Raw genomic sequence first — 14,524 nt, 5'->3', positions numbered from 1 at the left:
AAACTCCCAGTGTGCACTTAACAACTTTCCCCACGCCATGCCTCTCTGCACTTATCTAGACCTAGAGGGTGAGCCCAGGCATTCTCCAGCCATCAAACTGACCCCATCACTAACCAGTAGTTTCCAGTGAGCCAGGAGTGCATGTGACACTTCACTGGGAAAGGTTCATGATGGAAGCTGTGGGGTCTCTGGGCAGCCGGACCACCGAAGAGCTAGAGGGGAGTGGGACAGGTCACAGGACTTAGGGTCTGCCCTCAGGAGCCCAGGAGATTGTCAGGAAGCTACTCCCAGCAAGGAGAGATCCCTCCTCCTCAGTCTGAGGCCACCTACCTACCCTGCAGAGTCTCTTGAAGTAGCATGGAGCTCCCTTGATGAGGAGACGCTCCTCTTTGACCCATGTGCCTTTTCTTCACCAAGGCTGTGAAAAGTCCCGGAGTCTAAACAACATAGCTGGAGCAGCTGGAACCAGTCTGGGGCTGTCTCCACTGGCATCGCGGTACAGCTCGCCCTATCCTCCGAGAAAGCTCCTGCTCTCGCACCCCTTCCACCCTCTTACCAGCCCCCCACCTGGCCACTCAGGTCCTTAGCCACACCCATGGCCTTCCTCAGTTCTGACACTGGGACACATGTCTAAACCGGCATGTTTACATGCCTCCCCAGCCTCTATCCCTCCTGAGGTCTGAGAGAACAACACACAGGAGCTTCTGTCAGGATGGAGAATTTGAGTCCCTGAGCCAGACCTACACAGCACCGGGCTCCCCCAGATGTTCAGCCATGGAGCCTGAGTGCAGGGAGGAGATACTCACAGGGCTCCTCCCTCATAGCCAGTCTCCCGAACCATCATCGGTGCTGGCACACTCAGGACCTGTATCTCTGGGTTTTGTCTCCAGTTCAGGATCTTATAGGCCTGGCCCTGGTACATGGAGTATCTGGAGCTACTGGTCGTTGCCTTTGAGTCATGCCTACCCCTTGTATTTTAATCACAGAAATTTCATTTGCATTCCTTATGGCCTTTAACTGATAACCAAACAGCTTGTCTGTCTGTCTGTCTATCCACCCCATACCAAGACCAGCAGGTAACAAGGCTGTCTCACAGGGTATCTCTGCTGGGGTGAAGGACATTTGTCAGCTTAGAACAGCAAAGCCTGTGGCTAGAGTGAGAATAGGACCTGGTGTTTTCCAGCTGTGACATAGAATCCAGCTGTGACATAGAATCCAAGCCTCAGGCTTGGTGCAAGCCCTGGGCATGGTGTCTAGGTGCAGGGAGGCCCTCCTCCCTGGGGCCTGAGCCCAGATTCAGCGGGTGACACCCTGCGGCCCACCCAGCACCCCATCTGTGCCCTGCGCTGCAGCGTCTCTCCATTCTGCTTCCTCTGCTTCCGCGACAGTTTGCTCCCTCTCCTGCTCCCTCAGATTCCCAGCCCTGCCTCTGAGTCACCTGCCACTCCCACCCAGCCTCTGCTCTGTATTCTTGCCAGAACCAGAGACTCATCTAATTTCTATAATTAAGTGTATTCATTTACCTAACGAGCCCAGGAGCACAACAGGTCTGTGAGTCATTGGGTGAGCAGGGGCACACCTTGCAGAGGGCCAGCTGAGGGGAAGTGAGGAGACAGAAGCCATCCTGCCCACACCTGCCACTGGCTCCACCTGCTCCCAATAAGCCCCTTCCTCAGCTTGGGGCTAAAGAACAAAAGCCTCAGCCAGACATTTCGACATTTCCGGTTTCACCTGATGGGAATTGACCTGACAGGAGAGCCACGTGCCCGGCAATTTTAGAGTCGGATTATGCAACTTTAAAAAGGGAGCAACTAAAGCAGGCCCATATTTGCTCCCTACAAGGTAATCAAGAAATCTGGTGAAATAGCTTTAGGGACCTGGCAGGAGACTGGGACCAGGGGGGCAACTCAAAAGGTGGCCCAGGCTTAAGTATAAGATTGTTTCCTGTGGTCAGGGTGCAAAGCCTGTGACAAACATGTTTGTCAGCCCTGATCAAACACTAGATGACCCTCTGAAAAGGTCTGTTAGAGCAGGCCCTGGGACACGGCACTTGAGTTGTGCTCTATAGTGCCTGCTGCCACTTGCTGTCAGAGTGACATGTCTTCTGAGATAAGGAGATACAGAAAGGTATGGTGGGTAGGGAAGCCGGTGGGATAGGGTTTGATGCTGAGTCTGAATGCAGCTCCCCGTGGCAGGTTCACCCCACCCAGAAGGGCTCCTGGCACAAGAAGACTGTGGTCTGACAGAGACATGATGAGCCAGGTGTCCAGTTTAGCGGTACCACAGCTATTTTCTCTGACTTGCCGTTCTGGTTCAGGGAGCTGAGGCAGCTATTTCTGTGGCAGCCCTCAAGTTGTCAGGAGCCCAAGTTTCCACGGCACCCACCGCCTCCTCCCCTCTTCCCTCCTACAGGGATGGGCATGCTCATAGCACCCCTGTGAGGGGCACAGATGTCCCTGGGCAACACAGTGCATCTACCAGGATGAAGCCCCCCAGTGCTTTGTTGGAGGGATGGGCTCAGATACATGCCCCTCCCCCCATCTCCTGGCTCAACAGAAAAAAGACAGGGGCCCACTTATTGGAAGAACTAGGTAGGTTATCTGCCCTTGTGCTTGCCCAGGGTCCTAAGAAAGAAGGACTCCATCATTGACAGAACCCTCATGTATACCAGTTCCAGTTCCTGCCCTAAGAGGTGGTGGCCTAGACAACCTCAATCCTATTCAGGCCTTGAATATTCCTCACTAGCAGAAAGGTCTCTCCCGCCCAGACTCTGAGGACACAGTTAACATTTCCTTGGGTCAGACTTGGAATTGGTTCTGTTGCATTGGCTTTTAGAAACTTGGCCCTGTAGCTAGGGGCTGGGCCCCTTCTTAAAGGGCAAGCAGGCAGCCCAGGAACGAAGTCCTAGCCTTACCTTCCAGTGTGTGCCAGGACTACCGACAATCCTAGAGTTAGCTTCATAGTCCAACCTTTAAGACAGGTGGCTGTGACAGACTACCAGTGGGAAGGCGACTGTACATGCCCTCCTAGGGGCATGGTGAGTACTGGCTCGGACTGCCATTCACAAAGTATCTAAGAGAGCAGGGCCCTGGCTAGTCTCCCTCAGAAGCTCTTGCACCATCTCTGGTGAGTTTTGTAGGTTAGATTCCAGTTTAAGACTCCTAGAAAGAATTCCCCCAACTATCAGAGGACTCCAAGGGCAGAGAGCATAGAAACCATTGACAAAAGACAAAAGCTACCCGAGGCCATTCTCTGCCCAGTGCATCTTAGTCACTCCCCTTTTCCTCGTGAGTAGGGACCAATGGCTAGGTATTTCTGAATGTATGCTGACAAACCACTGTTAGGAAAACAGGGCAAAGGGTAGCTCCGTCTTGTCCTCAGAAATGAACATTGAAGAGTTTAGGCTTCCTCTTGTGGTTTCTTGAGGGATACAACAACTCAGAGGCAGGAACTCTGGAAAGCTAAGGGGCAGTGTTTAAGGGAAGAGGGTTGGGGCCAGAGTCTTAAGGAGATGGTAACAGGTCACTCTGAGATGGGAACATGTTTTTAGAAAAAATAAAAAGATAATAAAAGAAAAAGAAAAAAAAAAGCAAGCTTTTAACATGCCAGGGAACCCCAGAGTAGAAGGTCAAAAGTCATGTCCACCTTTAACTGCAAACCTAATAGCTACAGTAGTCAGTCTGGGAGGCTGAAACTTCTACCACACTATCAGCCCAGTCTCCCTAGCTATCTAGGCAGTGCCACCACTGGAAAATAGGGGGAAAGACCCAAGCCTCGGATATCTGAAGCTGAGGTTGTGGGTTTTCTAAGTAAGATGCTATGTGCCAGCTTGTTATGTGCCCTCTGCCCATCCCCCCACCATGCCCCAGGACTCTGCTATCACTTTGAAGTCGGGGGGGGGGGGGTTGGGTGTGACATGGCTCCACACTCTAGAGACATCTTCACTTTCTCCTTGGGATAGTGGGATTGCCCATGGTGGTGAGGACAGATGGAGCTATTTGGGGTAGAGCACAAATTGCGTAGAGAACAGCTGGAGTGATTATCCATAAGCCATAGTCCACATCAGGGGTTTTCCCCACTGTCTCCCTGCTAAGCTGTATAGAGTTTGCTATGGTTCCTCTCCCTGCTGCACTAGAACTCTGAAGGCCTGAGATGATGGTAGTTCCTGGAATTGGTTACCTGAGCTTCAGCATCACCTGGGTCTCCCCAGCCTGGAGGTGGGATGGCAGGGGAGAGATGAAGGGCTCATCCACTCCTGGACCACCCCAGCTCTTCCTTGCCCCGTAGCCCTGGGTTCCCTATGCCTTCCAGCTCTATTCTTGGCTGTTCTTAGCTCACAGCCTGTGGTTCAGAGGCTGGCTGGCTTCCTTCTAACATCTCGTTTTTTGTTTGTTTATTTGTTTGTTTGTTTCTCCTTTTCTTTTGCTGAACTCTTTACCCCACCCCCCTCCCCCGCCAGAAGGCAATGTTGAACCGAAAGCGTGCGTCCCAGTGTCTCACACCTGTGCTCTTTAAACACAGAGACCTGCCAAGACGCCCTCTCGTCCAACTATGCCCACGCTGAAGTCCTCACCCTCTCTTAGAGCGGCACCAACGTGAGAAAGACAGACAGACAGACAGAAAGCCAGAGGCTTAGGAAAACTCTGGAACCCAGGCACGAAATCTTTTGCTGGGAAAGACTCAGATATCTTTGTTTGCACAAGACTGGTGGAAAAACCTCCCATGTGACTCTCAGGGCCCAGAGCCATCTGGGTCTGATACTCTGTTCTACTGTACATTGAAGAGACATATATGCACATATAGTATCTATATTCATACATACTATATACTCTTGTGTGTAGTGCACGTGCTACTGGTGGTCTGTCTTCATCATTAGGCTATGTCTCCCAAGTCCTCTGCCCACCCTGTTTCCCTACTCTCTCTTCCTTCATGGATTGTTTCTTCTGACCGTGTGTATGGGATGTCCCAGGAAAGTGTACCTGGGACCTGCCCCTCCAGCTGGGTGGTCCCAGGCTGCTCTCACTTGGGGGTGTTTCCCCTGCCAGCAGGTGGCCTATTGAAGTCAGTTAAAGGCAAGATTGCCCTCCCAGGTTACTGCTTCACTAGCCCAACCCCACCCCAGATTGGGGTTCTACCTCCCACCCCACACCCCAGTTTGTGGGGGCACTTCTAGGGGCTCTTTTGCAGCCTCTGTCACTCCTTCCAGCGCCCCTTCTGTGTCCATGACAGGGGGGAGTTTCATTTCTTTTGTGTGTCTCCTTTGTCCATTTCTTTTCAAAGATGCTGCTGGGCAGATGGAAGGGGTTCTGTTTGCCCATCTGGCTCAGGGGTCTGAGAAGGGGACACCTTGGGCGAGAGGAGACCAGTTGCAATACTGTACTTCCTGGCCGGTGGCCAGAGGATGCGTGCAATAGCAGAGGCCAGGTGACCCCTTCAGCCTTGGCCTCTGCCCCTCCCTCGGCCCTTCCTGCCCACCCTTGGTATTGGTCAGTCCTTTTCTAAACCTGTCCCCTTGTGTGCGTCTGAGGCACGCCTAGGCTGGGCCCACTGTGCCCTGTCTGCATGCCCTCAACTGTCATGCTGTGCTCGAGTACCAATAAAGACATCCGAGTGTCCTGCTGCTCCTCTGTGAGCATCTGCCTTGCCTCTCTTTTCTGACTGTGGGTCTGTGGTGGGGATTGGGAGGATGGTAGGTGGGGGTGGGGGGGGTGGGAGGGCTTCTCTGTGTTCCGAGGAAGCTACCACCGTTGTCCGAGGAGTGCAAGGACACCCGAGCCTGATTGAGTCCCCATCAGGAACCCTCCCCGTGGCTCAGCTCCTGCATTTTACAGCTAACAGGTAATTCTCTAAAGTGATCTGCAGGAAAGAAATTAACTCTAAACCCCTGGTTCCCTGGCAGTGCCCTCACAACCTGCTACTGCTACCTGGACCCGCCATAACATGAAATAAGTCTTCCTTGTTTGGGGAAGTCCACCATGTGCCTGCTTGTTTATACAAGGACCTCCTTCTCCCTACAGCTGCATCAGCCTAAATGGGCCAAGGCCCTGGGGAGGCCAGCCATGGCAATGACTGCATGATGACTGAGGGACTGAAGCCAACACCAGACTGGTGGCACAACCATGAGCCTCTTGGGGATGGAGAGTGAACATACTTTGGGTACATGGGCTAGGAAAGTGCCAAGTTGTGGTGCACTGGTGACTCTCACTATTCCTTTTATCCCCACATAGGAGCATACTCGAGGCTGGCTTATGGATGTACAGGCCTGCAGCTTCTCAGAAGGGCCCTATGCTGGGTTTAGGGCTCTACTGTCATCATGGTTGTCGTAGTCAGGGTTTGTATTCCTGCACAAAACATCATGACCAAGAAGCAAGTTGGGGAGGAAAGGGTTTATTCAGCTTACACTTCCACATTGCTCTTATCACCAAAGGAATTCAGGACAGGAAGTCACATAGGATTGGAACTTGGAGGCAGGAGCAGATGCAGAAGCCATGGAGCAATGTTGCTTACTAGCTTGTTTCCCCTGGCTTCCTCAACTTGCTTTCTTATAGAACCCAGGACTACCAGCCCAGGGATGACACCACCCACAATGGGCCCTCCCACACTTGATCACTGATTGAAGAAATGCCTTACAGCTGGTCCTCATGGAGGCCTTTCCTTTAGGGAGGCTCCTTTCTCTGTGACAACTCCAGCTTGTGTCAAGTTGACACACAAAAGCAGCCAGTACAATGTTAGAGTTACTGATCTTAAACAAGATCTGTGGTTTCATTTGTGCAGGGCTCTATAATTCACACGGCCAGGTCTAGGTGTGTGCTCGAGACTTCTCCATCCTTCCTCTATAGGTGCCTCCATTTAGTCTTGATCTCCCACTGATTATCTAGATAACTTGGAGCCACTCTTTAAATTCATTTTTGTGCCAGTAAAATGATGGTACCTATCCCAAACATGGCATTAACAAGCCTGGCCCAGGGTCAGGTGTCTGCACATAGCAGGCAGAAGACAGGAGATGTACAATAAATGCCAGCTCCCTCCTCACCCTTGCCTTTGGTGCAGGCTTTTTTCCTGCAGATTTCTTCATGTCCAAACATACTTGGAAAAGGACAAGTGCACACCCAGAGCTGTTGAGGGCAGTACAGAATGGCAGGGTGAGGACCACGGGACCCTGGGGAAAAAACAAACAAGAAGGAGCATGGAAAACCAGCCATGAGCCTGGGCCAGCAGCAGAGGCAGGGCGGTGGCAGGCGGCCAGTTGTCAATTAAAGATAAAATCTCTCCTCCAACTGGAGGGCAGATAGGGCTGTGTCCTCCTCCCACCCCCCACGAGAAAGCCATTTGCAGCCAGGCTGCTCGGAGAAGCTTGGCCAGGCGATAATGGGATGGGATGTACTGCTGGCTCCCTAATGACATTACGCATCAGGGCCCACATCCAGAATAGCTGTTTTTTAGTTTAGTTGGGTTTTTTGTTTTGTTTTTAACATAAATATGAAACCATATTTACAGGGCTGAGAACCTAGCAAACAGCACACAAGTATTGGATGCCAGGAACATCCAGAGGGGACCTGTGGGGATGTAGCTGGGTTACACGGTGACACCTTCAGAACTCTGGAATAGGCAGATGCAGTTGCCCTTCCACCTCAGAAGCTGCATCATAGGGGAAGGCTCACTCTAGGCTTCTGCTGTCCCTGGGGCCAGAGCTGAGTCCTAACTTGGGGGTTGCCTTAGAGAATGGAACAGTGTTGGGATGGGCCTTTGGAGTCAGAGGGATCTGAGTCCCAGATCTGTTACTTCCTAGTCCCGAGTCGTTCAGGCTGCTGGAATCTCCATTCTTCGTCTAACATGAGTAAGAGTATGTATACTGGGCTATGGGAGAATGATGTAAGGTAGTGCCAAGGAAGTGTGATCATTGCTTACTAAGCTGGCAAGATAGCCAAGTGGGCAAAGATACTTGTTGCCAGGCCTGACATTTGATCCCAAGGATTCACATGGTGGAAGAAGAGAACTGATCCCTGCAAGTTGTCCTCAGACCTCTACATGTACACAAATACATAATTAAAAATCACTGCATTTAAACAAATATGGATGGGAGGTTACTATGGAGCAGCCTCCACCAGGAGCAGTAGTTTGGTTTGATGCCTTCCCTTTTCAAAATAAGTGCCGTGAATTAACTTCCTCTCAGTGAGGCCCTGTTCTTTTAACAAAGGAGCTAGGGAAATAATCGACAAACAGCATGCTTGTATTTCACCTGAGACATTCGTGTGACGCTCATGGAAATGCATTCCAAGATTGGTGTGATGGCTAGCAAACGCAGCAGGGCATGTAAGGTCATACCTTCAAAGTCACAGTCCTGTGAAAGGCAAAGCTGAGATTTGGGGCCACTGTACTGCTCTATGGCCCAAGCCTGGACAGCATCTAAACCGAATAAAGCCTAGGAGATAAAACCCCCAGCTTTTAATGCTTTTCACTTCCTTAATCGAAATTGATACCTTTAGCAAGACAAGAAAATCGGGGCTGGAGGAAGTAAGTAGTTTAGCTCACACTCTCATGTCTATGTAAACACACACACACACACACACACACACAAACTGGGGAAGGGGCATCTTGGCTTCATTAGTTAATGATCAGGTGGCAACATCTAGCCCAGGGAATGACAAATCCCTTCTCAGTACAAAGCCAGTAGAATCTTATTCTCTGATACACAGAATAGAAACTTGGATGTGACTGGGTTGGAAACCAGGTTACATGAGGAGCAGCTTAGCCTGGAGGAGATTTAGTGGAAAACCACCTCTTGTTCTCAGATACTTGAAGGACATTGTGTGTTCATGGGTCCAATTATTGGTAGAAATGTTAAGGAGGCCAATTGGGTTCAAGAATAAAAAAATGTTATTTGGGGGCTGGAGAGCTGGCTTAATCAATGAAGTGCTTGCTTTTCGAGCGTGATAAACTACGTTTGATTCCCAGAATCCATGTTTTTAAAAAGCTAGTCGTGGCAGAGTGTTTGTAACTCAAGCACTGGGAGGCAAGACAGGCAGATCCTCAAGGGTCACCAGCCAGCTATTAGTCCACTTGGCAAGTCCCAGGCCAGCTAGAGACCCTGTCTTAATATGAATGCACATAAGAAACAACACCCAAGGTTGTATACACAGACACAGACAGACAGACAGACACACACACACACACAGACTGACAGACATACATACCTTATTTTTGTTTTCGTCACAAATATAGTGGAAAAAAGATGTTAGAAAATATCCTACATTGACTCAGCAGGGAAGCCTGGTGGCCTTCCCTGCATTTCACTGTCCCCCAAGAGGTGGCACTGTGAACATCTGGTCAAGGTCTTCCAGGCCTTTCAAAATCAAGCTTTCTAATAAAATGACCAAAGAAGACTAGGAACAGACCTCTCTATAAGCTGAGGGCAGTGCCATTCCTAGAAGGATGTGGAGACACCAGTAGCCAAGTGCTTATTGTGGGAAGGATTTCTGCCTGGTGTGCAAGGTGGTTAGACCTCTGACCGAAGGCTGACTCAGCTGGAGCAAGTCCAGAACCTAGAGATTCTGGGAAGACGCAGATGAGATCTTTTCCTGATGTGACGTTTCCAAATTCCTGCCAGGGCAAAGAACATCTGTGACACTTCTAGTCAGCAGGGACTCAGTAGACATGGGTTTGGGTTGCCATGTGAGCCAGCACTCACCACCAGAGATCCCTGGAGCATTGTCACAATGAATGCTTTGTCTAGCTCGGAGCCCCAAGCCCTTTGTGCACAACAGTACTCACACACTAGCTGGATGTGAGCTAGCCCTGTCCCTGGGGACTGTAGTCATCCTCCTCAGGCCCCAAACCTCGTGCATCAATCCAGAGGAATGTCAAGGACTCTTGAGACCTGGATGTCTCTTAAGTACCCCAGTTGTGCCTCCCCCCAGGCATCTGCTTGCCTTTCTAGGGACTCTAGGGAAGGGCATGGTTAAAGTATTTATTAGGATCATTAGGGATTATTGCAAACTTTAGAGTTCTGCTTTTGGTTGAATTTGGGTCCCTGCTACCTAATGCAGGAAGCCCTGGTTGTGGGTAGGGGCCCCTTTCTCCTTTCCCCTTTTCTCTTCCATCCTCTCCCCCAGGTGACCTTACCCACTCACAAGCTTTAAACATTTGCAGAATGCTAATGACACCCATTTCTAGGCCCATTTCAGAAATCCCCTCTCACATCTGTTAGTCATTCAACAAGCACACAGTGACCTACCTTCATTCTCACGCCACTCTCAATAACTTTTCCTGTTACTCTTTCCTGTTACTGTTACTCCACGTGGGCCTTTGACTTCCCCCTCTGCCTTCCCCCTCTCTATATATATGTACACACCCTAAGGCTGGCCAGAAGCTGGACAGCAGAGTGACTCCACCATCTCACCTTCTCACTATGTCACTCACTCAATACTCAAGCACAAAATTCTTAAATGCTTGTGCGATGTCCTCAGGGAAAGGGAATAAACAGGACGCCTGCCTCTGTGGAGCTTGTGTGCTAGAGGAAGACACAGGCCAGAAATTCTTTCCTGGCTTGGAAATGTATCTCAAACGTCCTCTTCCTGCTCCCTTCCAAAATCGGTGCAGTTCTGTCTGAGGTCCACAGCCTGGTCTTTTTGCAAGAGGTGCCTCCCAGGTGCTCCCAGCCCCTGTGGCCCCCGTGACCCCCGTGACCCCTCAGCTATTCCATTATCATCACTGGTCTGCATCCAGCAACCAGAAAGCAGCTTCAAGTGGAATCAAGACCCTGTTCCCCTTGGAACCCTTGGTGGCTTCATTCCCACTGCACTTCAAGTAAAAGTCCAAGAATGCGGTGGGGTGGGGGTGGGGGGCAGGCTGTTTCTCAGCTCCTGTCCCTACCCCACCCCGCCCCCACCTTTGCAAACTCACCTCACCTCTGTATTCAGATGGGGGGGTGCAGCTTGGCTTTACCCGTATCTCTCCCTCTCTGTTCTCTCTTCCATTCTCCTGCAAATGTCTGATACATGCTGTTCCCATCAGGGGAACCATTTTTCTTGTCTACCCCTCCAGTCCTTCGCTTGGCTGAGTTCTTCTTACCCTTCACATCAGGCAAAATACACTCCCATGCTTCCAACATCAGTGTGCCCTTCTTGTCAGGTCCCCACCCTCACCCCTGTCATATACATACAAACATACATACATACACACATGCATGCATGCACGCACACACACACATGCAGTGTAGCAGTCATCTTTCCTTATTTGTGTGGCTATGGTACATGTGCATGTTCCTGCTGCACCTGTATATCATGCCATAACATGCATGTGGAAGTCAGAGGACAACCTTCAAAACTCAGGTCTCACCTGTCACTGCATCACATACCCCAGGCTAGTGAACCCATGAACTTCTGGCAAATTCTCCTGTCTCCTCTCTCATGTTGTAGGAACGCTGGGATCACAAATGTATGAGATGACATCAGACTTTTTCTATGGGGTCTGGGGATTAAGCTTAGTTTTTTCGGGTTTGTTATAATGTAGCAAGCACTTTTAGCTGCCAAGCCACTTTCTAGACCTTTGCTTGCCTTCTTTCTCTTTCTTTCTTTCTTTCTTTCTTTCTTTCTTTCTTTCTTTCTTTCTTTCTTTCCTTCCTTCCTTCCTTCCTTCCTTCCTTCCTTCCTTCCTTCTTCTTTCTTCCTTTATTGAAACATTCTAAATAGGTCTCATCAATTCACCAAGGCTGACTGGATGAGCTCCATGGATCTACCTGGCTTTGGTATCTCTCTCTCTGTAGTGCTTCAGGTAAAGGTGGATACCTCCCTACCTAGACTTTTGTTTGTTTGTTTTGTTGGCACAGGGATCTGAACTAGAGTCCTCCTGCTTATGCAACAGACACTTTACCAGTGGAGCCATCTGTCCAATGGAGCCCCAGCTTGGTCCTCTGTTGTTTTCTGTCACAGCCAGCTGGTTTTCTTCATGTTACTTGTCCCTCTGTATTGCTGCATATTTGCCTCTTGCTAGCCTCCATGAATTGCTAGAGCCTAGCACAATCCTAGGGCCTCAGTCTCTATTTTGTGAATGAATGAGCAAGCAGGAGACCAACCTAGCCCACACTTGCTGAGCTCAGCCTCTAGTTGGCTTGTGTGCCTTACTTCTAGGGCATTCCTGGGAGCCCTTGGGGAACATGTGAAAGCTGTTCTCTTTCCATTATACATTTCCTGCCTGAGAAGCTGTCAGAATAATGAGAGAGAGAGAGAGAGAGAGAGAGAGAGAGAGAATGCAAGCACAACAGCTCATCATCTCTCTGTCCTTCAGAGCTCTCCATTTTCTACCTGATTTGTGGGGGGGTGGGGGGGGAGCTCTGGTGGAGTGCCCCTGCTTCACTGCAGGCTTCTCAAGAGTCCTGACTCCTCCTGGCTTCTCTTGCAGAGTAGATGCTCAATGAAATGTTTAGCCAAATGAATAAATAACAAGAAAGAAAGAAACAAGTGTAAGAAACCACGATAAAGAAGAAAAGAGGAAGAAGTATGGAAGAACCGATGAAGATGAGAAAGATGATGAAAACGAAGGAGAAGATGACGAAGATGAGAGTTCTTATCAGTCAGGAGGGCTGAAAGTGAGGCTGGGAAGAGGGAAGGAGAACCTTTGGACCCAGCTGCCGGGCCCAGCATTCACCTCTAGCCAGTACTCCCAAGAATCTTATTCTTCATGAAACCCCAAGCTCGTGGTCCTGCCTAGGCCTCAGGTGGGATGACCAGGTGCTTTGATTCACTGACCAAGAGGCCTTTCATATGCTGTGGGTCACATATCCTGGGGTTGTAGGTTATGACTGCCCACCAAAGAAAGTCTTTGTAGGGACAAGAGACCAAGATTCCTTAACCCAAGCTCAACTCTGCTTCTGATCTTGGAGAACCTCTTTGCATCTCTTCTTTCTGTCCTTTGTATCTGGTTCTCTGGCCCAGTGACTTTCAGAGTCCTTATCTGTCAGTGATGAAATGTTCACAGCAAACCAACCACTGACAGTCTTCTTTGCGGACTCTAAGACCCAGAGGCCAGGCTTAGAGAGATGGCTGCCTCTACCTCTTCTTTAAGTCCCAGGCAAACCAGCGACCCCTCAGGAAGATGAAGGGGACAAGCCCAGAAAGCCTGGAGGCCCAGAGGCTCTTAGCTGTTCTGCAATAGCTGTTGCCATGGTGGCTTCCCTGGGGTGGCAGCTCCCCAGTTGCCATGGAGAACAGAGGTGTGGTGTTGCACCACCACCATCATGGCTGCCTCTGTGGAGAAGCAGCACCTTCCTGAGCCATCAGACAGTCAGCCCAGTGAATAGTCAATGTACCCTTCCATGTCTGGGGAACAGAAGTTAGGCTAGCCTCATCCTGACATCTTGTAACACTAGTAGAGTAGCAGTCGCTCCATCTCCTTAGGGGACAGCACTGTTTATCCTCTGGCAAGCCCACTGGGGATGTCATTTCTCTTAGGATCCCACTAGAGGTAGCAACCAGTTCCCAGGAAGCCTGGGCAGGATGGGGAGGGAGAAGGCACAAAGGCCCCAGGGAAACCATTCTCTTTCTCTCTCTGGACCTTAGTGCTGGATTGTGACAAGCTGGATTGCCCTACACACGGATGAGGTTGAAATGTTGGTTTCTAGAACGCTCCATTTCTTCCAGCTTCCCACCTCCCAGTTAGGGCACTCTGCCTTCCTGGTGCTGCTGCCTTCTCCTTGTCCCCTTTCAGGATGTTTCCCCTCTGTTCACTTGCACTCCACCATCTAATCTAGGAACAAGAGATGTTAATCATCCACATTCCAGCATGAATTAGGCTCTGGGTATGTTTTATTTCCCAGGAGATAGAATTGCAAGGCCTCTCACCATTCAGAGCGAAAACCTTATTGCATCTTAGGTTGTAGCACCAAAGAGCCCTAAGCAGGATAGGCTTTTGTTTGTTTGGTTGGTTGGTTTGGTTTGTTTTTAATGTAAAGAAGGCAGATCTTCCTTGCATGGGTAAAATTAGAAGACAGGACTCTACAGGGAGTTACTGCCTGGTTCTGATTAGCCACCGAACAAATGGAGGTGCTTAGCTGTAGTTCCATGGTAGAGAGCTTATGTAGCATTCAAAAGGCCCACAGTTTAGTCCCCAACCTTGAATTAAGCTATCAGAAGTGCTGACAATTAACATCTGCCTTAGTCTAAAAGATCCTTCTCCCTGTTGTCCCCTCCCACATACTGGTATTGAGTCTCTTTCCTGGTAAGCTTCTGTATCTCCCAAGGCTCTCTCAAGCCTCAGCTCTGAGAGTCCTTCCTGAACTCTCCCAGGGCCCGCCCTTCACGTGTGCACAATAACCACTTTGCATACTTACCACAGTGATGACTTCCTGCTTGTTCACTCACCTAAGCCCCTGCTCGGTGCTCAGGAGCTCAAAGGAAAAAGGATACCTGGACTGTGAATGAGTCGGCCGCCCACAGTTGACGCCTGTCAACTTGTTGTCTTTCCTCTCTGTCTTTCCAGCTCAGGTCTGAGTCTCAGAATTAGTTCAGAACAATTTCCTAGGAGGCTG

General features: G+C 50.0%; 1 protein-coding gene across 4 annotated transcripts in view; it reads left to right on the top strand.

The window, feature by feature from the left end:
• Nucleotides 1-14,524, top strand: part of Kcnc4 (potassium voltage-gated channel subfamily C member 4) — a 41,399-nt gene that overhangs the window by 15,460 nt on the left and 11,415 nt on the right. Inside the window, exon 4 of one of the 4 annotated variants that reach the window (XM_034500901.2) lies at nucleotides 4,522-5,637. The exons of 1 other annotated variant lie outside the window; for it this stretch is intronic. In XM_034500901.2, coding sequence (XP_034356792.1) covers nucleotides 4,522-4,583 — 62 coding nt within the window. In that variant the 3' untranslated portion in view covers nucleotides 4,584-5,637. Of the gene's footprint in view, nucleotides 1-417; nucleotides 5,638-14,524 lie in introns of those variants that run through there. 2 more of the 4 variants (XM_034500902.2, XM_076933097.1) reach the window with 2 other exon arrangements.

The sequence above is a fragment of the Arvicanthis niloticus genome, chromosome 4, assembly GCF_011762505.2.
Source record: "Arvicanthis niloticus isolate mArvNil1 chromosome 4, mArvNil1.pat.X, whole genome shotgun sequence".
Lineage (NCBI taxonomy): Eukaryota > Metazoa > Chordata > Mammalia > Rodentia > Muridae > Arvicanthis > Arvicanthis niloticus.
This window is presented reverse-complemented; position numbering and strand designations above follow the sequence as displayed.